We start from the raw sequence: 27,509 nt of genomic DNA, 5'->3' as shown, positions 1-27,509 counted from the left end.
AGAACATCAGGCCCCAAGGCAACAATGCTCTGAGGATCTAGCTCAGGCTCCCTCTATGTGACAAATTCATGCACACACGCCCGCACATACCACTGACCCAGGCAGAAATACATATGCATGCACAGGCAGTAGAGAACCACAGGAGGTTTGGGGAAAAAAGAGGGCTGGTCAAAAATGTGCTATCAACTGGACACAGGGGACCCAGAGAACCCTTCTGCTGCAGGCTAAGCAAGAGTCAAAATTAAAACAAATGAAAAACACAGGATAAATGTCAGCTGCTCAAAGAGATTGGACAGATGAAGAGGGAAAGATGCAGGGGGAGGTTTGGGAAAGCAGCCTCAGAAGAGGTTTTTCTTTATTGGACACTCAGGCAGAGGCCCTGTGACTCCAGTGATATGCTGAGGCTGAAGGAATATGCCACAGCATTACCTCTGCATCCTGTGTTCTCTCCCAAAGTAGAGGGAAACCACCAACATCCACCCTCTAGTCCACTCCCATTGCAGCTCTTAAGGACTTTCCCAAGTACCCCCCCAAAAATGACCCCCCACACACACAGTTAACAAAAGGCCAAGCATAGAAAGCCTCAGTAACTCTTCTTGGTGGAACCAAAGCCAGAGAAGCCCATCACAGCTGCCATCTCATCATCCTCCTCAAATGTCAAGTCCTCCTCAGCCCTCTTTTTCTTCTCCTTCTGTTTCTCTTTCTTGTAGGCTTTGGCCTTTTCCTCCTCTTCTCTGAGCTCTTTCATCCTTTCCTCAAAATCATAATCCTTCTGTTTCTCTTCCATCTTCTTCTTGTTGACTTCAAAACGTTTCTTCACCTGATCCAAGGTGGAACGTTCCACACGCATAGACATGCCCAGATTTCGCTGATGTTTCTTTCCATTAATGTGATCCAAGAAGTTGATGGAGTCCTTCACCACACAATCACAGACATTGCAGTAATACCCTCCCATCTCAGATTGTGGCGTGGTCTTGGTAATGACAATTGTCTTCCCAAGCTTGGATTCCAGGTCCACTTTATAGTCTCTATGCCGGAGAAGCTCCCGTTTGACTGGCTGTACTGGTTTTCCATCCTTCTTTTCTCTCTCTTACTTGAGCCTCTTCTCGGCGAGTTTCTCATATTCATCTTTGTCCCACTTTCGGTGAAAGTCCAAGTTTTTTGTCCCGCTGCCCGACGCCATCTTCACTGCCCCCCCCCCCCTTTTTAAAGATTTTATTTATTCATTCATGAGACAACAGAGAAAGAGACAGAGACACAGGCAGAGGGAGAAGCAGGCTCCATGCAGGGAGCCCGACATGGGACTTGATCCCGGGTCTCCAGGATCAGGTCCTGGGCTGCAGGCGGTGCTAAACCTCTGAGCCACCCAGGCTGCCCTGGGCTCTCCTACTTTATGTGGTGTGAGAATGAGCAAAGTGCTTAACCTTTTTGAGTGTGTGAAATACGTGGGACTGTGCTAGGTTTACAGTGGACTTCGATAAATGTTTATTCTCTTGATCTTCTAATTCAAGTAATGGCAGAAAGCCTTTTGAGATGCTGGAAAAGGATAGCCAAGCACAAGGAAATTATTACTCTGTCTTTATTTTTCTTTGCTTTCATCTTCTTCCTCTATCAAATCCTCAGGTCCTTAGTAAGATTTTCCCTAACCATGCCATCTCGTGTTTTCTCCATTCTGCTTCTTGGTCATCCACATGTTGGCTATAACTTCCATTTGGACACATACTTAACTTTCCTTTAGCACTCTTTGCAGTCGGTATTATTCACCGCCTGCTTCCTATCATGTATCTCCAAGAAGACAGCAAGTCCTTCTAGCCAAAGACTGTTTCATGTTCTTCCTTTATGTTCCCTGCCTTGGCAATGCTTGCTGACCTGAAGATCTTATGATGAATCCATGAGGAGTGGGTTATTGAGAGAAATATGATGTTCTGGAGACACCTGCAGTGTGGTACTTATGAGTCTGACTTTGGGGACTGGCAGGTGTGGCTGGCCCTGCCGGTGTATGGGTAGCCCTCTGGTATAACCCCCATTACATCTGTCTCCTCCTCTGGAGGGCTATAGTGAGGGATGGCCAAGGAAAATGGATGAACAGTTCTTTAGGAAGAACTGTCTTGCACATAGCATGTGCTCAGTGAATAGTAACTGTGATTTTTCTTGACCCTAAGCTGTGAAGTTTATATCAAACAGAACAAGAGAACATATTGGAATATGTTCCCTGGTGAACTTGTCTGAGGCTTCTCAGACTGTGAATCTGTTCCAGTACATCATTTTGGATGAGTTTATGTTAAACTGAATTGTAGGGTTTTCAACTTCTTGAAACTGTGGAATTAATGCTATTAAACATTTAGGATGGGGCACCTGGTTGGCTCAGCAGTTGAGCATCTGCCTTCAGTTCAGGGTGTGATCCCTGTGTCCTGGGATCGAGTCCCACATGGGGCTCTCCACAGGGAGCCTGCTTCTCCCTCGGCCTCTCTCTCTGTATCTCTCATGAATGAATAAATAAAATCTTTAAAAAATTTAAACATTCAGGATGGAAGGTTCTCAGGAAAGCCTGTGAGATTGGATGGAAGGGATAAAGCTAAAGCTTTTGATTATTTCCTGATTGTGACTTTCCCCCTGGCTTTCTTTTGTTTCTTTCCTCTCGCCCTTCCCTGCAAGTTTTGAAGGCTTGTCACAAAAATGAACAAAAGATAAGGAAACCATTGATATACTTAGGTTATGTGCATATAGATATTTATGTTCTTTTGAGCCTTCAACATTTAAAAATTGAGTTTACTTTTCTCAGTAAAACATCATTGGTTGATTCTTCACTCCCTCTATTTTTAGCCTGTACATTTTATAGTTGCAACATGAGGCAAAACCTCCTATTAAGATTTTGACTATTCACCCGGCCTTTCATTTTTTTTTAAAGATATTATTTCTTTATTCATGAGAGACACAGAGAGAGAGGCAGAGACACAGGCAGAAGGAGAAGCAAGCTCCATGCAGGGAGCCCAATGTGGGACTTGATCCCAGGACCCTGGGATCACACGCTGGGCCAAAGGCAGTGCTAAACTACTGAGCCACCCAGGCTACCCTCTTTCAGCCTTTCAGATGTGGGTTCTTAGATGTTGAATTACAATTGCTATATCTGTATGTTAACTATTGACTAGTGAGTTCAAAGGCCATCTCTCACTGTTAATGTTTTTTTCTTTATTTCATTAATTCCAAACATTGGGTTCTTGATATGTGTCAGTTATGGAGATAGAAAGATGAATAAGGTATGAGGCCTCCCCTAAGAAGCTTCATCTACTGGATCATAATGATCTATTATGATAGATTAGTTAGATTTCCAATGATGCATCTGAATACTAGCCTCATTAAAAAATACTGAGGAAGTTTTCACCTGTTAAAAGGAGTGTGTGTGTGTATTTACAACCTCCAAACAATTTTTTTGTGCTTTAACAAACTGTTTTTAAAAAGTCCTCAAGTCCAGTTTATAGTTGGGGAAGAATAAATAATAATAAAATTTCTTATTTTTTCCATAGTCATATTTATTTACTTTAAAGATTTTGTTTATTTATTTGACAGAGAAATAGAGAGCACAAGCAGGGGGAGCAGCAGGCAGAGGGAGAGGGAAAGCAGGATCCCCTCCATAGTTGTAAAATGTAAAAGTCATCTTATATCTCCTAAGAGTTCTTTTATAAAACTAATCCTTTTGTTCTCAGGAAATTTTTGTAGAATAGATAAATAAGCCCATAGGAAAATTTAAAGACTCTTAAGTCTGTCTCATAATTGAAAACATCTTATCCAGCCACATTGTTTACTACTTTATGAACTTTAATAATGTTTATTTAATTCTGGGGGAGGCTGTTGCTTTTCTGGGTGATACATGTTCTTTACAATGAATGACAATGAAAAATAGTTCTTTTTTAAACTTTAATTCTCTTATTTATGTTTCACGTGTTGCTGCATTATACAAAGCAAGGTTCCTTACCTTCAGCATTATTGACATTTTGGGCTGGAGAATTCTTTGTTGTGGGGACTGTCCTGCGCATTGCAGGACATTTAGCAGCATTTCTGGCCTCTACCCACCAGATGCCCATAGCCCTCCAGTTCCCAAAGTTATGACAACCAAAAATGGTTCCATACATTGCTAAATGTGCCCTGAGAAGCAATGACTGGTCTGGAATTTCCAATAATAACAGTGATAAGGGCATCCCTAATTTGCTTCTGATTTTACAGGGAATAATGCTTCTGGTGTTTTTTCATTAAGTCTATCAGTTTAGAATAAGTAGTCTTCATGAGATCAAGGAAGTAGACTTTTACTCTTATCTTAAAATAAATAAAATGTAAATTTGCAATGAGTGCTGATTGATGATAATGTAGGATAAATTCTTCATAGTCAAAAAGAATTAATACAATTCAGTGGACCCCTTGGAGTAGGGAGTGTGTGTGTGTGTGTGTGTGTGTGTGTATGTGTGTGTAAAAAGTTGGGTGGGGAGTGTTGTGTAACTCTTGATTCTGGACACTTGACTCATAGAAGCAGAGAAGAGTCTGTGCTAAGAGAACACAGCCAAGGCTTTCGCACAGTGAAGGGAATCCAAATGTGGGGATTATTGCTGTAGCTGAGAAATAGCCCCTAGGTATTCAGAGTAGATGAGTTCTTTAGCCACTCTTTTCAAATGATAATTTATAGCTCAGTTTTGTTTTTCTGAACTCATTTTATTGGGCCTCTGCTTTCAACATTTCAAATATAATAATGACTTTGAGAGTCACTGTTATTAGCTTCCAAAGGCCTCAAGAAGTCTGCTTCTGTGGCTCAAGTGATGATGGCCACAGACTTGGCAAAAAGCTGGGGGGTCATGTTCAAACCTCCAAAACCAGACTGGGGTAGGGGCCACAGACAGACGGCACAGGTGAGGGGAAGCATAAATCCCACTCCTAAGCTGTTCAGACTCCACTTGGCCTGAGCAGGCCTCCCTCCGTGGGGGGTTCAGAGGCCCCCTGGGCTGGCGGATTTATGTCAGCAAGAGCAGCGCAGTAGAAAGAGATTACAAATGCTTTCAAAGGGTGCATGAGGGGGTTGCTCCTGGGTCTGAGCGGTCTGGGACACAGAGCTGAGTCTGTGAGGACCTGGGCTGGTGCCAGCGAAGGGAGTAGGGTGGCCTGAGGAATGGAAGGTCACTGGCCAGTTGGGGGTTGTGATAATTATATCCTTGTTTCCTTGAAGGTACCAGCGTCCTTGATTTTCCAGCTTCAAAGAGAGCTGCCTCTGAAGTAGGGGGACGTTCACACCTGCTTTGCCACAGTGATTTCTGCCTTCCTGGCTGCAGACTCAACAAGACAACAATACGTCTGTGGACATTTTCAAGGCCATATTTATAAACCAGGCATGGGAAGCTTCTCTTCCACCCTTGCTTCCTAAGTGAAAATGGAAAAGTTAGTGTGCCCCATGAGAATTCAACAATGAACCTAATTTAATGGTTTTACCTTAAATTCAGATACTTTGTAGGTCAGGCACACTAAATCATCACACACACACACACACACACACACACACCCTTATCCCCTCTCCTTCCAATTCTTACACCATCCCAAAGGGGCTATAATAGAACTGGAAATCTAGTAATTACTAAAGGCAGCGGTATACAATACACCTGGAACATTGTTTATCCTTTCTCCTATCCCATTCGTCTCCAGAGAAGCTGTGCTGACAATAGTTAAGAAGTATAAGCATAATCCTGCCTTTCATATTTTCCTTCAGGCACTTAGATTCCCATGAGACCTTTAGAAAGGAAAGAGGTTTTTAAATGGGACCCGGTTTGTCTACTGGGCCCATGACTATGATCTAAAAATGAGATGACCTCTGACTAAATGCATCCTTGCTGCTCCTCACCCCATCTTTCCACTGATCATCTGAACCCTCCCATCATTAAATGTGCAAATTTAAAACCGTGTTTTGGTTAATAAATTCCATTTGCTAAAGATGAGATGACTGGCTTCTGGCACATGAAATCTTCCCAAGAATTAGACTGTTAGACTGGATATCACACATAATTTCTTGGATCCTACGCTCCAATCCTTCTTTTGCTGCCACCAGCTCTGCAGACCAAATCTTCCTTCCCTAGGGCAAAAGCATGTCCTGGTCAAAGCCTTTCTAAGAAATTAGAAAGAGGGAAATATTGTCTCTTTTTCTAGCAAGTTCTTGTTCTGGCCTTGACAGTGAAAGTGGCTCCACATACAAAATATTCCCTCTTTTTGACTTTTGCTCTGAGATTGCACAAGTTATACACTGTTACATGGATGAATTCCCAAGTTAGTGACATACAAAAACTAGAATCTTCCCTCATTGAAACATATAGTCTCTCCCCAGCATCCTCTTGCTCTCTTCCTTCCTCCCTCCCTTCTTCCCTCCCTCCTATCTTCTCTTTCTCTCTCTATCTCAGTTGCTCTAAGAGTTTCTGAAGTCATGGGTAATGACCACTATGACTCCATCCTCCAAAGTCAGCTCCTACCTGTCACCTGGGACCCTGGGATCCTGAGCTCTTGCTTGTGATTTAATAATGAGACCCAGTGGAGCAGCCCAGGTGCTGTATCTCATACCCTTACTGATTGCCAAGGGAACATTTAATCTGTTGACTTTATTCAGTTATGCTAGTCTGGCAAACGTACCTGGAGCTGTAAATTTTTCAGATGTTTAATTTATTTGGTGTAGAAGGAGCTCTCTTATACCTTAGTTATCTAATAGCAGAAGATGAAAAACCACTTTGTTTGCAAATCATAAAAACTTTAACAGACTGTGCCTTAAAGAGTAAAACAGACTTCCTTGACCTTAAAGGTGTAACGGGGTCTAAACGAGCACTGTTAACACATTATCCCCTAAGATAAAAATTATGACATAAATCTGTTTAGGTTAGAAGTGAAATGTGAAACAAAGGCCTTCCATTGGCTAATAACAGACAGCTAGTCTGAAGCGAACGCAAATCTAGACTATAAATGAGGGGTCAGGGGTGGCAAAGAAGGGGCCTTTGCCAGAGTGCCCTTCTTTCCCAGTACAATATACTTCCCAACGACCCAGGGAGGGAGGGATGTGATAGGACCTAAACCCAATTAGTATACAAAATGACTACCTAATAGTGAAACATGTCATTGTTTTATTTATTCTTTGGCCTCAGACTCAGGACAATATCATTAAAACAGAAACTCAGTACATATTTTATTAAAATAGAAACAACAAAAATAAATGATCTCACGGAACAACTCTGTCACACCCTCCAACTGTTTCGTTCATGCTCCTGATGAAGAAGAATTGATCCGAAGCAAAAAGAAGCATAATCTCTAGTTAACACAAAAATATAAAAAACAGGAGTACAAAAATTATTTGTAAAAGTTTTATTTTACAATTGCCTTGCTCTAAAGGTCCTTCTGGAATCAGGTGACGTCTTTGGGTTTTTATTTATCATCACCCAAATACATTAAAATTTTTTGTTTAGCAGTGGGAGACCGCAGAACGTTGGTTCTGCAGTCCTGCTGCCTAGGTTTAAATTCTTGACTTTAGCTGTGTGGTGTTGGAGAAGTTATTTACCTTTTCTGTACCTCAGTTTCCTCATTTGTGAAGTAGGGATATTATCTTCTTCCTGGAGTTTTTGTGTTGTGAAGTCCATACCGTGACACATCAGTGCTCAATAAATGTTAAATTATTGCTGCTAATCATTTCCTACATACTTTGGACTCATTTCTTTATAATAAAGAATGTTATGAAGTAGTCATTATTTCCATGTTACTGAAGAGGAAATTTACTCCTAGATCCAGCGTGGAAATAAGCAGAGTCCCAGTTTGAACTCAGGTCAGTAAGTCTTTGTGGCAGGTCTGGATCCCCAGAAAGGGCTCTAAGAGATCTTGGGGCAGGAAGTTTAGGGAGGAGCTCAGAGGTGACACCTGTGGGTCCACAGGAGAAGCTTCACTCATCCGCCCACGCTCTGGGAGCTCAGGCTCCCTCAGAGGTGGACCCCACTGGGGCAGAGGGTTGGCCATTAACCTGCCTCTCCAAGGAATCTGCAGTCCTTAGATGTAGGCTGCCCTGGAAGTGGGGTGGCTTTGGGCAAAGCAGCTGTCTCCTGAAGAACTGCCAGCTGCCAAGGCAGCTGGGAGCATGAGGGCTTCAGTCTCAAGGGGGGATCTGGGTAGTGTACCACAGGGAGTCCACACCTCCCTGCAGTTTAGGAAGCTGTTCAAGGTCCTCTCATGGACCATGGCAGTTGTGATCACTTCTTCTTGTGCCCAGAATGTCTCAGATCCCTTTCGTGTTGGGGAGTCAAGGAAGCACATGGACAGACTGTCTCTGTGAACTACAGAAGGTGCTTGGGGACTTGAAACGGGCACAGCAGCTGCTAACCAGCACCAAAACCAAGTAAATCACTGATAGGCCCTGGCTGCCATGGTTTACATAACTGGCGTTAAGGCAGATCACTTAAAGATGCTTAAGCAGCCCAAAATTTAAAAACCCAATCCCTCTAGCCAGCACGTTTTATGGTGTTTATGTCCTAATCCCTAGGCTAGAACCACAGAATTTTAAAATCAGGAGGGGCCTGAGAGATCCACCTCCATAATTTGGGTTGGGGTGGAGGGGAGTGAGTTTGTCAAGGTCATACAGTAAGTTAATAGTTACACACAATGGGATTGGGACCATAAGCATGAAAACTGATATCTCAAGTAGAGTCTAGCTGTTTGCCAACTGCAAAGAAATTGTAAAAACAAATTCTTGGCTGAAAACTTGAAAGGATAGGTTTGGAATGTTATCTTAATGCACATTACAATCTTGAAGTTTCTTGCCATATCCTAGATAAAGTACTGTGTTTATATTTTATTCATTTCCATGCAAAATGGCTTCTAAAACTAAATGCCAAGAATTCTCACTGACATTGTTTGGTTCACATTTCTTTGATTATATTTTGCTTCTTTTCTGGCAACACAATATTTTATGATTAAAAGATTCCTCTCCTCTTAGCCCTATAGTTTTTCTCCATATAATTGAAACAATTCCGCAAATACTGTATGGCGTTGGAAATGTTTAAAGAACCTATTTCAGATCTGAGAGTAAAGTCTTATCTTTAAAATTACTTTCACAGAATGTATCAGACACACAGAGCTGTCAGATTTAAACTGTACCACCAATTTTATGTTAACTTATTATCTAAAGTGCAATTCTCTGGCACATGGATATATTCAGAACCATGAAGAGTAGTACTTAGGCCCCCCCGCCAGAAAAAGGCTTTTAATTTTTCATTATCTTCTCTCTATACTACCTGGCTGGAGTTAGACATTTAAAAATCCCATATGATTGTTCAACTCTTCAGAGATGTTAACCCTTAACTTCCCATAGAAAACCTTCTGGACAATATCTGAAGAATAGTGGCAGTTTCATATTAGAGTTCAGAGTGGAGACTTAGAATCCATACTGCATTTGGTCAAAGCCCAGCTTCACCAACTGTATGACTTTGGGCAAATTATTGAACCTCTGTAAAATGGGAATAGTATTAGTACTTGGCCCTTGTGGTTGTCAAAAGGATTAAGTGAGATAATACGTGTGAAATGCTTAGAACAGTGTCTCTACACAATAGTGCTGAGTGGATGCCATATTATTAGAATTTGATTTTTAAACTACAGAGGATTGAACTTTTACAAAGACAGTGAAGGATGAGAGTTTAAAGTTACAGATGAGGGGCACCTGGGTGGCTCAGTGGATGAACATCTGCCTTTAGCTCAGGTCATGATCCCTTGGTCTTGGGATCGAGTCCCACGTTGGGCTCCCCCCCAGGGAGTTTTCTTCTCCCTCTGCCTATATCTCTGCCTCTCTTTCTATGTCTCTCATGAATACATGGATAAAATCTTTAAAAATATCTATATTATGCTTCTTCCATTTTCTCTATCCTCTCCTTCCAAAACTCCAATTAAATATGTATGAAAACTTTCCATTTTAACTTCCATATCTTTAACCTTCTCCTTCATACTTTCCATTCCCCTTTTTCCCATGCCACATTCTGGATATTTTCTGCAGATAGTTCCCCATTCCCCAATCACCTCTTTAGATATTTAACGTGTTCATTAGATGTTTACTTCTAACCATATTATTTTCACTTCTAGGGGTTCTTCTATTCTTTTTTCAAATCTACCTGGTCATCCCTGAGGGGCTTTAGTTGCCTGCTTGTTTTTAATATTTCACCTGTTATTTCTTTAAATTCTTCATATGTACTGATTCTGCATTAGAAAGTCACCAAAATGCAATGGTGGAGAGTGCAGGCCCTAGATCCAAACTGTAGCATTACTACTTAAGAATAGTTCACCTGGGACAATTTAATCTCTGTACCTCAGCTTTTTCATTATAAAATGGGAATGATAATAATACTTGCTTCCTAGAATTGTTGTGAGAATTAAATAAGTTAAAATTTGAAAAAAAGGGGAACCCTGGGTGGCTCAGTGGATTAGTGCCTGCCTTCGGCTCAGGGTGTGATCCTGGAGTCCCGGGATCAAGTCCCAGGTCAGGCTCCCTGCATGGAGCCTGTTTCTTCCTCTGCCTGTGTCTCTGTCTCTGTCTCTGTCTCTCTCTCTCTGTATCTCTCATGAATAAATGAATAAAATCTTTAAAAAAAACCAGTTTTTAAAAAATTAAAAAATTTTTTTGAAAAAAAAAATCCTTGCCGTGACACCTAGCACTTAATCCTAGCACTTAATCATTGTTACAGTTTTGTTAAGTTAAAAATATATATTCTATACCTGAGAATTCCAATATTCAAAATTCTTGGGTTCTAAGCTGGATATTTGTTTTTCTGCTGCCTGCCCTCCCCCACTCCCCCCAGTGGCCTCCCTCCTTTTGTGCTTGGTCATCTTGGATTTGAACTCAAATGTGAATCTGAATGGCCCTCCTACCCTGAGGATTTGTATCTGCTTCTGGCTAGTGGCAGAGGGAAAATAGCAACCTGAGATCTTCTACTCCCTGTGGAGGGTCCTAGTCTTGTGCAGAAGTCTCAGATTCTTGGCTCCCTTACCTTCTGAGGCTTTAGAGCTCCTTACAGTGCTACGCTGGCCCTCAGGATAACCCAATTCTTTTTTTTTTTCCTAACGCTCTTGAATGTCAGGCTGGAGCTTCATTCAGAAGGGAATGGAGAGCTACTGAAAAAATTTCAGTAGAAAAACAGCATAAGTTCAATCCAGCCTTTATTGGGTACCTACTAGGTATCAGGTACCGTTAGGCACTGGGATATAAAAATGAACAAAATAAGGCAGCCCGGGTGGCTCAGCGGTTTAGCGCCCTCTTGGCCCAGGGCGTGATCTCGGGGTCCTGGGATCGAGTCCCATGTGGGGCTCCCTGCGTGGAGCCTACTTCTCCCTCTGCCTATGTCTCTGCCTCTCTCTCTGTGTCTCTCATGAATAAATAAAGAAAATCTAAAAAAAAAAAAAAAAAAAAGAACAAAATGCAGTCCTCCCCATCTAGTAATATGATTGGAAACATAATCAGGAAGATTGAGCTAGACTAGACCATCATAGGAGTGACCAGACACCTATGTGAAGAAACCAACTTTGAAGCTACTGTCATGGTTCAGGTAAGAGCTCAGGAGGGCTAGAATGAGGGCACTGGTAGTGGGGATGGAAAAGAAGGAGTGGATTGAGAGATCTTATGGAGACTGCACCTGGAGAATATTCTAATTACCCAGACAGGAGAAGTAAGGTAAAAGAAAGACCCGGGGGGTGGGGGGTGGGGGGGTGGGAGGGGTGGAAGGAAAAGAAAGACCCAGAGGTCATTTAAATCATTTGAAGATTATAAACACAAAGGACACGGAGAAAGACACCATTAATAGAACTAGAAACACAAAGGGTGTCTTGATGGTTGGTTAAGGGTCTGACTCTTGATTTTGGCTCGGGTCACGATTTCAGGGTCGTGAGATGGAGCCCCATGTTGGGCTCCAAGCTGCTTGCTTGGGATTTTCCCTCTCCCTCTGCACCCCAAACCCCTCACTCATGTTCTGTGTAAACACCAGGAATGGGGCTTGGTTTGGGGGAAAAGATGATGACTTTGGTTGTACACATATTGAATTTGAGATTCCATGAGTTTATCCTGATGGAGGTAGCCAGCAGGAAGTTGGATTTATGAAAACGGAATCCATGAGGGGGGGGAGGAGTAAACAGCAGTCATGGTTTATATCATTTGCAGAAGATGAAATTGCTAAGGAAGAATGCTGCAAAGTACCCCTCCCAATACATGCTTTTTAAATTGCTGGATAATCATGTGAAAAATCATACGATTATATCCTTAAAAGAGAGTGAAGCCCAAAACTATTCCTCCATCCAAAAATCCCATCCTGTCACAATGAACGAAATTCCATCCTTACAAATCCATTCTCTTGTGTCTTGGGAACATTTTAGTCTTCAGTGTCCCCAGTTACAATGCAGATATCCCTCAAATAATCCTTGGGCCTAGGGATGCCTGGGTGGTTCAGTGGTTGAGCGTCTGCCTTTGGCTCAGGTCATGATCCCAGAGTCCCGGGATCGAGTCCCACATTAGGCTCCCTGCATGGAGCCTGCTTCTCCCTCTGCCTGTGTCTCTGCCTCTCTCTGTGTCTTTTATGAATAAATAAATAAAATCTTAAAAAATAATAATAATCCTTGGGCTTTTCTGGGAAAATACCTTAGTTAGTGTGGGTTTATCAGGAGCTTTCCCAGTTAGCTGACAGTAGGCATTGGGTTGAAGTGATGCGGAGGTTAGTCCTGCAGGGCAGCAGGAAGAGGCAGCAGGACTCTGAGTACAAAGTGATCTGGTAACAGATAGAACCACCTTCCAGAGTCCACTGAGGCCCAGCTGCCAGACACATGCAGGTGGACACACACACACACACTTATGCACATGTGTTGACCAAATGTATATAATAGGAATGTGGTATAAAGTTCAGCATGGACAAGTCAGCACTGCAATTTGATTTGACAGTTACAATGTTTATATGTCAGGTTGCTTGACTAAAATACTACATTGGCTCCCTTTCCCTTCATTCAAGCAGGCTTCCAGGTTTTGCATGCTTTGCCTGGAAAATTTGGTTAGAGCTAAAAATTGGATGCAGCCTCTCGGGGTAAAAGTTTTGCACCTTGGGACTCAGTGCCACTGAACACTTAAAAAAATGGTTAGGATGGGAGTTCACACAAATTTTATGTGAACTTTTACCACAATTTTTTAAAACTTCATTGAACTAAATATGCAATGATTGTGTTCTGAGTAGTTCTGATGTATGTATGTTATAATAAGAAATAAGCATGACGTTTATGATTTTATTTTATTTTATTTATTTATTTTTTACATTTATGATTTTAAAAAAAGTTTTGCGCCTTGAGGGACCATGAAGGGTGGTCTGGAGAGGGAGGGCCCAGGGACTGTGCCTTTGAGAACCGATGAGTCTAGGAGAAGAGGTCCCCTTCAAGAAGGAGTGCAGAATCATCTAGATGGGAATCTGCTCCCCACTTCCTGGTGATGCCATGTTAGGCAGCATCTAGTGGGGAGCAGCTGCACAAGCTCCTAGGGAGGCCCCATCCCAGCCTCGCCAGTGAGGTGAGGAACAGAGTGCTGCTCAGCCTGGAACAGAGGGCAAGGATTTAACCTCTTTTGTACATCACCATTCATCAGCTCCTAGAGCCAGGCTTGGCACATGGTAGGTGTTCAACAAGTAGTTGTTGAACAAAGGAATAATGATGAGAAGGCAGGGCCTTGGTGTTGCAGAAGACCTCTGGACTTCGCACAAGTCCATGGATTGAAAAGAGGGAGGTGGATAGTTACCTTTCTCACAAGCCTGGCAGGATAGGGACTTGGAGTCAGAATGAGGTGGATCTAAGGAAAATAATAGTGACGTATAATACATCTGGTAGGCAACTTTTAAAAAACTGACTGTTGCTCTGCATCCTCTACCATATGTTATGTGACATATTATGTTTGCAAATAAATTATGCTTGTAATTACATAAGGGTAGATGTTTATGTACTAGTGGATAAAGAATTTTCAACATTAGCACAAGCAGTGTCACAGCTATAATCCTCAGAGTGGAGGTACGAAAGCTTTCCCCACTTGGGACCTCTAGAGAACCAGACACCCTGCCCATGGGCAGCCTTGGGTAGGAGTCAAGTTTAGGATAAACCAGTAGGGCCCTCCACCTGTCTCATCCAGGCCTTGAGGCTGGAGAGAAGTCAGGTATGCAGCGGAAAGTGTTGGAAGGTGAATACAGGGGACCTGGGCTCCACTCCTAGCTCTGTCGCCACATGGCCTCAGGTTAGTCCTTAAGCTTCTCTTGCCAAACAAGTGTCAGGTTTGATGGTCCTGAAGACACGGCTGGAGTAGTCTGCACACACTTTATGTAACCATCCCAATGTCTATGGACTGTGTCATCTGACTGGTCTGGTATCTATGATACGGTGGTTAAATATTTTCTATGTTGGGACACCTGGGTGGCTCAGCAGTTGAGCGTCTTTGGCTCAGGGTGTGAACGTGGGACTCTGGGATCAAGTCCCGCACCAGGCTACCCACGAGGAGCCTGCTTCTCCCTCTGTCTATGTCTCTGCCTCTCTCTCTCTCTCTCTCTCATGAATAAATAAAATCTTTAAAAATATATGTATTTTCAATGTCATCCTCACAGTCAGATCCCTTCCATGTGAGGAGAAGTCTCTTGAAAGTCTGTGGAAGACAGGTAATTTGGCTTTCCAGAAGCAGAAGAGTCACAGGCGCTCATCCAAAGCATCAACTTATCTGATTATAAATATTACTCCTGATGACTCCAGGAGCAGTTGTCATGAGCCATATAAAACAGACTGCTTATCCTGGCTCTGTGCTCCAATTTTCCATTTCCCACCATCCTCTAAACCTTTTCTCCTTCTACTGTAAAGTAATATGTTCCTTGGCTTCAAAACATCAGTGGGACACCTTCCCACTGATGTGGAAAATAACAGAAGGCTTGAACTCAGAGCACCTGAGGTTCTCCCATGGTGCCTCACTCTTCCTTTCAGGAAAAAAACAAAACACAAAGAGAAGTTGCTAAGGTAAGACGTGGCCTGGCAGCCAGGGAGCGGTCTATGTTCTCTCATTGCTCTATGCCTTGGCCTCTACTTGGAACATCCTCTCGATACCCTTTCTCTGCATGAGCTTCTAACCACCCCTCAATGCCCGAACCTATAGTTACTTTACTTCCACAACATTTGTTATCCCTTCCTCCACTGTACTAAAACCATTTTGTGATAGAAGTATTATTGGGAAGTCTACTTCCCAACTAGAACTCTTTAAGGGTTCTAGAAATTGGGTTTTGTTCTCTATGTCCCTTTGCCCACCACAACGCCTGGTGTGGAGAAGTCAGATGGACAAGAAATGTCACTCATGTCCTAACTAACAATAAGCCCACTGACGGTCCCCCCCCCCCCCCATAGCTAAGTGTCACCCTTGATCTGGACAAATCAGATTTACAGAATTCTAAACTTAAGAGTCATAAGGGCTAGAAGTCAGAGAGTATGGCCACTGGAATCTCCAAAATCCAACCCTGAGACAAGAACTTTGGTGCAAGAAGTTTATTTGAGAGTTCATTCAAGGAAGTACAAGTGCGGGCGGGGAAAGTGAGGCAGAACGGGAGAAAAGCCAATATAAGGTATATTAAGGAGCAGGTTATCACCATGGGAAACTGTGATTTAATCCCTTGAGACGCCCTGAGAAAACATGCGGGACACACCTCAGACTCGTCCCACTGGAGAACCAGAAGGTCGGGGCATTTATGCGGTGGCTCCCGACATCCACTGTTTGGGGGTGCACATTCCTGCAGCCAGCAAGCTTTCTGGTACAACAACAGCAACAAAAACTCTTTGAGAAGCAGAGATATGGATACTTGAGGCGAGAGCTGCCAGTCCATGGAGAACGTCTACCCCTACTGCAGGGTAGTAGTAGGTAGATCAAGAGGTGCATGCTTTTCCAACGGAGTCAGCAGGCTCCTCTACACTCACATTTTTATCTTGAAAAATATCTCCAAAAATAACTCCAAGATGGGCCAGAGAATGTGGGCAGGATGTTAGCGACACCTGCTACAATCCCCCAAAGCAAGAGCAAGTGATGGAGCACTGGGAACCTGGAGCCTTACAGAGGGGGCCGATCTGCAGAGGGGAGAATGTGGTAGGGAAGCAGGAGAAGCAGAGGGCCTGGCTGTCACCCCTCTCGATCTATCAGCAACCTGAAGAGACCCACCTGGCACAGTCCCCATAGAGATGTGATGCAGGCTCTGCACACCAGCCATCGCTCTTCCAGTCTCTCTTCCATAATTTTTTCCAGCTCCTGTTCATGCATCTGTTGGTCAATCCTGAGCTTCACTGACCTGTCACAAAGACCTACTAAATCAACACTCCCACTGATATCCCTATTTACCTGCTGAGCTGGACTCTCTGCTTCTTTATCCAATGCCTTGGAGGATCTACACCCTGGAAAACCTGTATTCTAACATCTAACACAACACTCTCTTTTATATCTTTGCAGTAGGTCCAGTGTTATGACCTATACATTTTGGTCAGCCAGTCTGGGTCAAATTTGTTTGCCAGACCACAAAAGTGAAGGCCGAAAGGGAGGTTAGGGCAGAAAAAAAACAATATACATCACAGGATACGTTTAACTTTGATAGCGAAGTAAAGAGCTCAGCTTAGTGGCTGGAAGCAGCCACAGTAGTATACATAAATGCTCACTGGCCGAGGAGAGTCAACATAGTTTCTCTGCTCTAGATCTCATGGGCTGAGAGCTCTGATGACACTCAGAAACTGAGGAGAGACTATATACACTCATCACATTTTTAAAAAAAGTTTTATTTACTTAAGTAGAACCCAATGTGGGCTCAATCTCATGACCCCGAGATCAAGAGGTGCATGCTTTTCCAACTGAGTCAGCAGGCTCCTCTACACTCACATTTTTATCTTGGAAAATATCTCAAAGAAAAACAGTGCTGTAATGATTTGATATTGAGAGGGGTAATACTAAATATTAGAAGTATTCCTTGATGTTTAATTCTAAGGAGTTCCACTCTATCAACAGTAAATCCTTTTTACTTAAATTAGTCTGAGAGGCTTTTGGTTACTTTGCCATTAGACAATCCTATGCCAAGATCATGCCACCTGTATTAGGGTTTTCCAGAGAAACAGAACCAATAAGAGAAAGAGGGAGAGAGAGAGAGAGAGAGATACAGAGACAGAGACAGAGATTTTAAGGAATTAGTTTACATGATCCCAGAGAATATCAAGTCCAAAATCTGCAGGGGTAGTCCATTGGTGGGAGACCCAGGGAAGAGGTGTAGTTTGAATCCAAAGGCGTCCTTCTGGTAAAATTCTCTCTCTCCCTCAGGGGAGGTCAGTCTTCTTTCTATAAGGTCTTCAACTGATTGGATGAGGCCCACCCATATTATGGAGGATAATCTACTTTACTCAAAGTCGACTGAATAAAAAATCTAAGCAAGGTCTATTGAGTTTGGGTAAATCTCAACTAACTCTCAACTAAAAATAAATCCTTTGTAGAAATTTCTGGAGTAATGTTTGACCTAATATCGGGATACAATTAGCCACATTGAGACAGAAAATTAACCATCACACTCCCATCTCTGATCCTTAACAGTAGCTGCCTTGAGGACCATGTTGCAAATGATTCTGAAGCCACTTCAGACTCCACAGGAAAGAACACCCACATGAACTGGTAATGTCTGCTGTGAGTGCAGACGGGAGGAGAGGCCACCTGTGTCACATATTCATTGTTCCTGCAACAGAAGTTTAGTTCATGTTTACTGAATGAATGAGCAAATGACAAATCCTGTCCATTTTGTCACTAAACGTAGGACTTGTCTCGATTCAAGCTGTCTTCAAATTGCATTGTTTGGTATTAACCAGGCAGGCCAAGCAAATTCTCACGTACACCTGCAAACATGGGCAGGAGCACTTTATCAGCAACATCCCCAAACTGGAAATAACCCTGATGGCCATCAGCAATACATGGAAGAGTTCAGTAAATAACTATTGTGTCATAACGATTATGCCACGATAAATATGAACTATAGCTCCCTACAACATGGATGACTCTTACAGACATAATGGGGCAAAAGAAGCCAGGTACAAAGAAACAGGGCATGAATTCCATTTATATAAAGTTCTAAGATACAAAACTAAACTATTCTATATAGATGCACACTGAGGTGTTGAAGAATTATATGAAAAAGCAAAGAAGTGATTCCCATAAATGCCACAATAGTGGTTATCTCTAGGAGCATGAAAGGGGTTTATGGGGGAAAGATAGCGATATTACATATGCCCTGACTTGGGTGTTAACATTATTTTTGTTGTTGTTGGGTGTTAACTTTAAAACAACATGTCAAATGGCTCCCGCCCCCCATCTCTGTGTTAAACTTTACAGTCAAAAACTTAAAAAAAAAAAAAAAAAAGTTCCCGAGGTCTCCTTATGCCAATTCCTGGAAATAGAAAATTCAGGGGACATCACAAACCCCTTACCCAGTCCTCATTTAGCCTCTAGCCAAAGAGACCAGTCACTGACTCTCCAGCCTTCTTCCTCACTAGCATCTACCCTGTACCCTTCTCTATTTTGTCTCTTCTCCAGAACAAATGTCTCCATTTTAGTACAGTGAGTAGATTTACAATATTACAAACTTAACAGTTGAAGGTCCTAAAATTCATCCTCAGCAAAACTTGCAAAGCAGCTGCAAAAAAGATGAATGCCGCTCATGGGATCAAAAGCCTAGAAGGATTTCGTGGAAAGGTTGGGTAGCGTGTGCACGCAAGGTCTATTCTGAGTGGAAGGCCCCGTCAGAGGATAGGGTGTCCGTCTGTCTCACCACGGGCTGCAAGTGCCAGGGAGAACCGAGTTTTGAAGGCTGCCCTTTCTGGTACAGAAATCCTGCTGCAAAGGGCAGACTCTCATGATTTCGCCTTCCAGGATCTCACGCTTAAAATTCGGAATGCAGCTTCCAGAGGGTTAAAGAAAAGGCAGAGTGACTTTAAGGGCAGGTGCTGGAGGTTTACGTTTGCCTCTTTTTCATGGCTTTTAGTACTTAGAAATTTGTGCTTAAATATGCTTCTTCTCTCTGGAAAACAGACTCACCCCTGTCCCACCTCTGCCTGGGGAATAACAAATTTCGTATGGAAACCTGAAAACCCAGAGAGGACCACGCAATGCTTCAGACACCTCGTGTCGGACTGGCTGTCGTCACAGCCCCTGGTTTGGGTCAGGCTGTTTAAGAGTCTTTGGAACAAGTCTTTGTCTAGGGGGGGTCATTTTATAGATCCATTAAATCTACATTTTCTCTTGGGCTCCTTTCCCCAGCTCCCCTCAACCCGGCTCTAGTCACACACTCTAAAAACCCCCTTAAGCCCCAGAAATAAATCTCTATAAACTGCCAAGTGTTCAATCAGGCTTTTACTGTATCTCTTTGCAATTAGAATAAATTTACTGCTCGGAGAGATGAGGGGAAATATGCAAGGTACTCCTTGGATAAATATACTGCAGCGAGAAAAGTAGAGGCTCTGTAAAAATTATCTCTGTGAATTCAACAAGAATCAAGGTCACTGGAGCTGCTACATACCAGGGAATGTTAATTAATGGGCCTGCAGCTGGTGGTACCACTTGGCTGCTCGGCTCCAGCTGCTCGCTCCATATTTCTCTCGTTTGTAGGACCATTCTTGGATCAAATCCCATCTCTTTTTTTCCTCCAAGTACAAAAAGTACATAAGTCTATCCTGGAAGGATGCCAGCCTTTCAGAGAACTAAGGAAAGTGTTGTTTCTTAGCTATTTTTATCTCCTTTTTAAAAGAAAGGACACTCTATCACCTCGGGAGCTGGATTACTTGTAATCGGCGTTCAAGCTGTGGTCTGAGGTCACCGTTCTGGCACCGTCCGCAGGGAGGTGTCCTGAAGACGGAGAGCAGAGAGGGGCACTCAGGATTGGCCCTCCAAGTAAAGTGGGAGACACCTGAAGAGATGTCTCCCTTCGCAGGCTCCTTCACCATGAGGATCGCATGTTAGGCCTAGTCCCAAGGCAAGGGGAAAATGCCACCAGAATGCACTCGACATCTCGGAGATGGAGAAAGACGGAGAAGAAAACCGGAGAGAAGGAGAAAAGACAAAAAGTCTGATAAAGAGGCAGAAATTATTTCCAGGGTCAGGGTAGTCTGTTCCATTTAAGCCTGCTGGGGGGATCCCTGGGTGGCTCAGTGGTTTAGTGCCTGCCTTCCGCCCAGGGTGTGATCCTGGAGACCCGGGATCGAGTCCTGCGTTGGGCTCCTTGCATGGAGCCTGCTGTTCCCTCTGCCTGTGTCTCTGCTTCTCTCTCTCTGTCTCTCATGAATAAATAAATAAATCTCTAAAATATAATAATAAAAAAATTAATAAACCTGCTGGGAAGCATGAAATGAGACCAGGCATGTAAATCAGCACACTTAGCGGCGATACGGACGCCATTGTTAAGTATAATAAAATTTCAGCGACAAAGTGGAACAGAAGTGTTCAACATAGGCCCTGGCTGTAAGGCCTGCGGGCTATATTTAGGCAGCGCATGGGTCTGGTTAAGTGTGGACTGCAGAGCCAGAAAGATCTGGGTTCAAGTACCTGCTCAACCACTTGAGTAGCTATGTGTCTCCCGGGGCTGCGGCATTAGGCTTTCAGACCTCAACTTTTCCATCTGTAAAATGGGGTTGATAACAGCATCTGCCCCCAGGCTACCGCATGGATTGGCCAAGATGGGGCAGGTCAGTAATCCCTTTAACAAAGGGTACCTGCTTGGGTACCTGGTTCATCTCAACTAATATTCATTGTTATAACTGGAGCTCTTATCACTGCCTCCATAGGTCAGCAAGGGGAGAATCAGGCAAAGTGGTTCAGGATAAGGGTAGGCCTCTCTGGGCAGGTGAAGACGGCTTAAGAACGTTCTCTAGGGCCGCCTGGGTGGCTCAGGGGTTGAGCGCCTGCCTTTGGCCCAGGGCGTGATCCCGGGGTCCTGGGATCAAGTCCCATGTCGGGCTCCCTGCATGGAGCTTCTGCTTCTCCCTCTGCCTGTGTCTCTGCCTCTCCTTCTGTGTGTGTCTCTCGTGAATAAATAAATAACATTAAAAAAAAAAAAAAAAGAACGTTCTCTAAGGCAATGGAAAGGGTCCCACTGCATCTCTTGTAACCAGCCTTGTTTTTCTTCTCATTTGGAAACTTTCTTTCCTTCAGTGTTACACAGCGGAGGGACTGGGCGTTCTTCCACACAATGACAGACATGCAAATCTGGCCCAGAAATAACAGGGAAAAGGCCTGACACTGCTTCTTTCAAGAATTCTCCAGGTAGTCATTAGCCATCAGCTCCAGGCTCAGGGCTCTGGGGACGGCTGCCCCCACTCCTGGCTAAGATGGGCAGGTCGCCATCCATTTGGGCCGGTTCCTCTGCAAGTGGGGAGGGGGGAACCCAGCTTTACAGAGCCCCCCCCCCCTTTTTTTAAGGAAGGAAGAATGTTCTTAAAAATCGGGAAATGTTTTCCATTACTACTTTACACTGTAAAATGATATTTGGGCCTTTTAAAAGACTTGGGAAATTTTCTGAAATTAAGGAATATGGATTTAAAGAAGCCTTGGGGGATTAGATTTTTTCTCCTCTTTGAAGCATTTGAAACAACTTTAATCTGCTTTTAGACTTCTATCCAATTTGGTATGGCATTCTAGTAGAGTATTGTTGCCTTCCTTGTGGAACTGATACTTTTGTGCCTCTTGTAAAAGGCACGAGGAGAAATATTTGGGGCGGAGAAAAAAATAAAGCTTGAGTTTAAAGAACAGGACTATTCAAGGTAAAAGGACGATTTTTAGACATTTTTAAATTTTTCTTTTGAGCAGAACAAAAATCAAACAAAAGCCTAGTTTTATGTGCAACCACAATGGTCTGGCTGACTATCTACCTTCCTGGCGGTTGGTCCTCCTAGGATATATATGGTGCCTTACGATATGCAAAAAACTTAAATCCTCTCATGTAATAGTACTGCTCCGGGAGGCAGGCATTATAATCTTTATTTTACCGACAAAGCTGGGGCTCAGGGAGTTAAAATGTTTGCTCAAAGAAAATGTGATATGTCAAGAACTTGAACTTAGGACTCAGGACTTTGAACCCAACACCCTTTCCACAACATCCCATTACTTCTAATCTCTCATGTGGCCTCGGCAGCCCCAGTCAACTTTCCATGCCTCAGTTTCCAGATCTGTGAGACGAAAATCATACCACTAGAGGCTAGATTTCCAGGACAAGTCTGTTTATCATGTGACCAAGACTTCTGGGAACAGTGTACAAAGAGTCTGAATGAAACACTGCATTATCCTGGGGGATGGGAAACCTGGAGAAGCAGCAAACAGGAAAGAGAGGCACACACTTGTCAGTCTGGGGCCTTCATTCCCTGAAGCAATAAAAGAGGAATTAGGTATTTTATCAAAGTAAATGAGAGCTCAACAGCCATGCAAGTCTAGAAGAACACATAGTTTTGAAATATCTAGGAAAATACTATATTCTCCTTTTTATTTATTTACTTATAACAAGCATATCTATTCATTGTTAGAATAATCAACAGAGGGGCACCTGGCTGGCTCAGTAGTTGAGTGTCTGCCTTTGGCTTGGGTTATGATCCCGGGGTCCTGGGATTGAGTCCTGCATCAGGATCCTTACTGGGAGCCTGCTTCTCCCTCTGACTATGTCTCTGACTCTCTCTCTGTCTCTCACAAATAATAAAAAGTCTTAAAAAAAAAAAAGAATAATCAACAGAGAAGTGCACAATTAGAAAGTGCATTCCTTCCTTCATCTGCTCTTTACCCTCCTCACTTGCTAGACTCCCCACTGTTAAAGTCTGTTTATCTCCTAAAAGTATTTTCATTCAAATACTATGTGCATGGGTGTATTCAGATACACTTTATACAGAGTCACACATGTATTTTTAAGTGGGGTCCTACAACAGGTATTGTTCTATAACTTGCTTTTTAAAAATTTTACAATGTATCATAGATACCTGTTCATACAGACCTCTCATTTCCACCCCCTTCCAGCTTTATTGAGTTCTAGTTGACAAATAAAAATTGTATATATTTGAGGTGTTCAACATGTTGTTTTCGATCAATGTGTGCATTATGCAATGATTTCCGCAATCCAGCTAATTAACATATCAATCACTTTTTCTAGGTGGGGAGATGATCTACTCTCTCAGCAAATTTCAAGACTGCAATACAGTACTATTAACTATGGTCACCATGTTGTCCATTACATCTCCAGAACTTATTCATCCTGCCATAACTAAACCATTGTACCCTTTGACCAACATCTCTCTGTTTCCTCCAACCCCCAGCCTCTGACGACCACCATTCTAATCTCTGCTTTTATGCATTCAACATTTTTAGACACCTCTTGTTCTTTTTATTTTTTTAAAGTTTTATTTATTTATATTAGAGGGAGAAAACGAGAGGGGGGTAGGGAGAGAGGGAGAGAAATAGACTCACCGCTCAGCGCAGAGCCTGATCCCACCATCCTGAGATCATGACCTGAGCAAAAATCAAGAGTCAGACCTCAATGGACTGAGCCACTCAGGTGCCCACCAAGACCTTACATTCTTTTTAAAGCATGAAGAGAGTTCCATTGTATGGACATGCCATAGTTTATTTAACTACCTCCCTACAAATGAAGATACAGGTTACTTCTGGTGGGGGGGGGTTCTTAACTATTACAAATGATGTTCAGATGTGTGGGAAATATCAGAAAGGGAGACAGAACGTAAAGACTGCTAACTCTGGGAAACGAACTAGGGGTGGTAGAAGGGGAGGAGGGCGGGGGGTGGGAGTGAATGGGTGACGGGCACTGGGTGTTATTCTGTATGTTAGTAAATTGAACACCAATAAAAAATAAATTAAAAAAAAATGATGTTCAGGAGCACCTAGGTGGCTCAGTTGATTGAGCATCTCCCTTCGGCTCAGGTCACGATCCCAGGATCCTGGGATCCAGCTCCTCATCAAGCTCCCTGCTTGGTGAAGAGTCTTCTTCTCCCTCTCCATCTGCCCCTCCCTTCCCACCCATGCTCTCTCTCTCTTGCTTGCTTTCTCTCTCAAGTAAATAAATAAAATCTTAAAAACAAAAACACACAGAAAAACAAATAATGCTTCAGTGGATAATAATAATGGTTCATTTAAAAAAATAATAATAGTTCATTAATATGAAAGAAAACAATGTAGGGATAAATAGGCTAGAACAAACTTGGGATAAGTAGATATAACAACACCCTTACCAGCGAGCCCCAGGTGGGGCACCTGAGACAAACAGACCCTTCTCAGTTTAGCTCCTTGTTATTTCAGATCACTAGCTGGTGCCAAAGAAAGAACCCAGCGGGGGTGGAGGGTGGGGGGGAAACAAGTTAAAGAAAGAAAAAAATTGCACAGCAGTAGTTTTGAGAAGTTGTTTAATTTGAACTACATGTATATCTTAAAGAGAACTAAGTAGCAAGTGTGTAGAAACCCCACAGAGTAACCATAGCATGTGTAAGGAGGATTGTCTATAAGGCTCAGATTGATGGCATTTTAAGAAAGAAAACAATGGTGACAGTGAGAAAATGTTTGAGCATTTAGTCTCCATGTCAGTCCCTGTAGGACAAGGGCTGTGTCTTATTCGTTTGTAGCCTCAATACTTGGCTTAATTCCTGACAAGTAAAAGGTGTTCATAAGCACTCAAAGAAAAGCAAGGAAGACTACTCTCTAGAGGACCAAGTCTTTTGGACATGAGCCAGCAGAATCGACCTGAATGTAGATAAATCTTGATTTGTGACTTTAAAAATTATTTTAAAATGTTAAAACATTTAGCTTAAGTTGAGAAGCAGTAAGTTTTTTTTTTTTTAAAGTGTCCCTAAAAGCCTCTGTTATTTAATTTAATGTCTCTGCGTACTCTTTGGGTCTCATTCATTGCCTGCTCAAAAATATGTAATGAGTTAAACTGTAACTAACTGGTCATTGAATTTTTAAAGATTATTTTTTTAAGATCGACATCATTTTTCTTGAACCTATCACTGGAATTGTTTTGTGTCTAGTTGCCGGTTGTGTCAGTAGGCTAGTTTCTGCCTCTTGGCCTCAAGATTCATGTTCCTAAATGAAGTAAAAAGAATCAAGTGACCGGGGGCATGTCTCCCATCTTGTTAACAGAGAAATTCAGGGGAAGTGTTTAAGACACCATCATCTGTGTGAAGGTCCTGTTAACTGGCTAACTATGGTTCAATCAACCAAAGGCTCAGATAACTGGGTCTGTGTGTGTGCATTTCTTAAGATAATGTGATGAAGAAAAGGATAAGTGAAAGATAAGCAGACTGATATGAAGGGATTCACTTTTTTAAAAAGAGAAGATCCAGTTTGGGTCACCCTCACCTTCTATAACAGGGTCAGCAAATTACCAAAAATACACCAAAGGGAACAGTGCCTACCCTGTTCACCATCAGCTGAATTCTCCAGAAAGGTAATCCATACTTATCATGATGACTTCAATGCAGTAGGGGAAGAAAGACTTTATTAAACTCGGTAGCATCCCTTGTATTATATTTCAATGCTCCATATAGTCATTCATTCAACAAACATGAGCAGAAAGAGTAGATAACCAGGAAGGCCATTCTCTAGTCATTCTGAATCAGCAGGATTGTTCTATTGAGACTTTTAATCACTTCGGTCCTCAAACCAACCTTGAATTCTCCCTCCATCTGGGCAGAAGCTCTAGTTCATAGTAAGACACACTTCAGAGTACTCTGAATAGGCTGTGGATAGAATCATAGAATCATCTGCTGGGAAGTGGCCCACCAACCTTGTAAAAGAGGAGGAGTGATCTGGGTAAAAGGACATTTTTAGAATCATCTTTTAGCCGTGTGGCTCTGAGGGTTGCAAACTAGACTGACAGCTGTGGTCTTGGGTTCTGGCCTTTATTACTAGGTTGCTGTCTGACTTTGGGCTTCGTCTTCTTGATCATAAAATAAAAGAGTTCAATTATATGGTGGAGATTAGTAGCATCTACTAGCACATGGAACAGGAATGCTGATAAAACCACATCAAGGTAAGTTTTTAAAATCTTAAAAGCTGGGCAGCCTGGGTGGCTCAGCAGTTTAGCGCAGTGTTCGGTCCAGGGCATGATCGTGGAGACCTGGGATTGAGTCCCACGTCGGGCTCCTTGCATGGAGCCTGCTTCTCCCTCTGCCTGTGTCTCTGTCTCTGTCTCTCTCTCTCTCTCTGGGTCTCTCATGAATAAATAAATAAAATCTTTTTTAAAAATCTTAAAGACTTAACTATCCTTTATAGATATGGGGAAAAAAACCAAAACCCTGGAAATTCTTTTTTTTTAAAGAAAAGAATCCCAAATTGACTGAATTTGGGATTCCAAATGATGCCCTGACTGAAGCCATCATTTGCCTGATAATCACCAATCTAGAGAAGTGAAGAAAGCCTCATCTCCAGGTCTCTTAGCCTTTGTAACCAGTCACTGTGAGGCAGGGAATGTCTTGTGTTATCCTTCGGTACCTGTAGGTATCTAGAGTTGCTCTAGAGAACAAAATCTTAAAGATGAGTTTTCTATATTGGTTCAGGAGATTTTGGAATTGGTTCTCTAATTTGGTTAGATTTAAAGACACTAATGGCTCTATTTTCCATAGCACTGATGGTCCATAGTGTGTTGTGACAATAGAGATACACAAAATATGAGCATCAGATGCTCATAAGCAAATATTTACAAAAGGAGGCTAGGTTCTGGGTGACCACATAAAAATGATTCTTCGAAGGAAATCCATTGCTGGCTCTTATAGGAAAGAGATGTCCCCACCTAGCCCCCTTTCTTGTTACTACAACAACTTACTGCTGACCTGGAGAATGTGGCTTTGGAAAGGGCTGGTTTTGCTTTGCTGGTTGCTGAAAGCCCCTGGGGTTGGGAGCAGCGGCCTGGAGGCAGCACATATTGTGTCACTTGGCTAGGAGACATCTCGTGAGGCAACATGAAGTGGTGTCTGTTTGGATCATTTTTTTTTTCCTGCCTCCTTATCCCATTTTTAAGAGTCAGTGTAATAATAACAATCATGACATAGTGATCACTCACATGGACCTTTGCATGTGCCAGGCACATAGCTCTCGGGCTGTAGACAGATTCCTATATTTAATTTTTACAACACAACGAGGTATTATTACTAATCCAATTTTACAGATAGGGAAATGGAGGCAAATCCAAATAGTTAATGAGCAAGGAGCCAGGACTGGAACCCAGGAAGTCTGGTTCCAGAGTCTATGCTCTCAGTGCACTTAGATGACCCATAGGTCTGTGTGCATCCCAACCACACCACTCAGTGGTGATATGATCTTGGACTGGACTCTAAAACTCTTTGAGCCTCTGTCTCTGAATCTTAACATGGGAATAAGAACATTTCCTGCTTGAAGGAATTACTATGAGCCGGAAGTGAGTTGATGAAAGGAGAGGGCTCAG

General features: G+C 42.7%; 1 protein-coding gene and 1 pseudogene across 10 annotated transcripts in view; both read right to left on the bottom strand.

Annotated features, from left to right (window-relative positions):
- The window catches only part of LOC144292728 (uncharacterized), a 129,931-nt gene that overhangs the window by 72,074 nt on the left and 30,348 nt on the right, over window positions 1-27,509 (bottom strand). For 2 of the 10 annotated variants that reach the window (XM_077863503.1, XM_077863504.1), the window contains exon 3: window positions 16,229-16,327. The exons of 3 other annotated variants lie outside the window; for them this stretch is intronic. In XM_077863503.1, coding sequence (XP_077719629.1) covers window positions 16,229-16,327 — 99 coding nt within the window. Of the gene's footprint in view, window positions 1-3,574; window positions 5,401-16,228; window positions 16,356-22,134; window positions 22,438-23,524; window positions 23,567-24,509; window positions 25,807-27,509 lie in introns of those variants that run through there. 5 more of the 10 variants (XM_077863506.1, XR_013360070.1, XM_077863505.1 and 2 more) reach the window with 5 other exon arrangements.
- On the bottom strand, window positions 536-1,186 carry LOC144293428 (zinc finger matrin-type protein 2 pseudogene; annotated as a pseudogene).

The sequence above is a fragment of the Canis aureus genome, chromosome 21 (genome assembly GCF_053574225.1).
Source record: "Canis aureus isolate CA01 chromosome 21, VMU_Caureus_v.1.0, whole genome shotgun sequence".
Lineage (NCBI taxonomy): Eukaryota > Metazoa > Chordata > Mammalia > Carnivora > Canidae > Canis > Canis aureus.
Note: the sequence above shows the minus strand (reverse complement) of the source record. Positions and strands in the feature narration are given on the sequence as shown.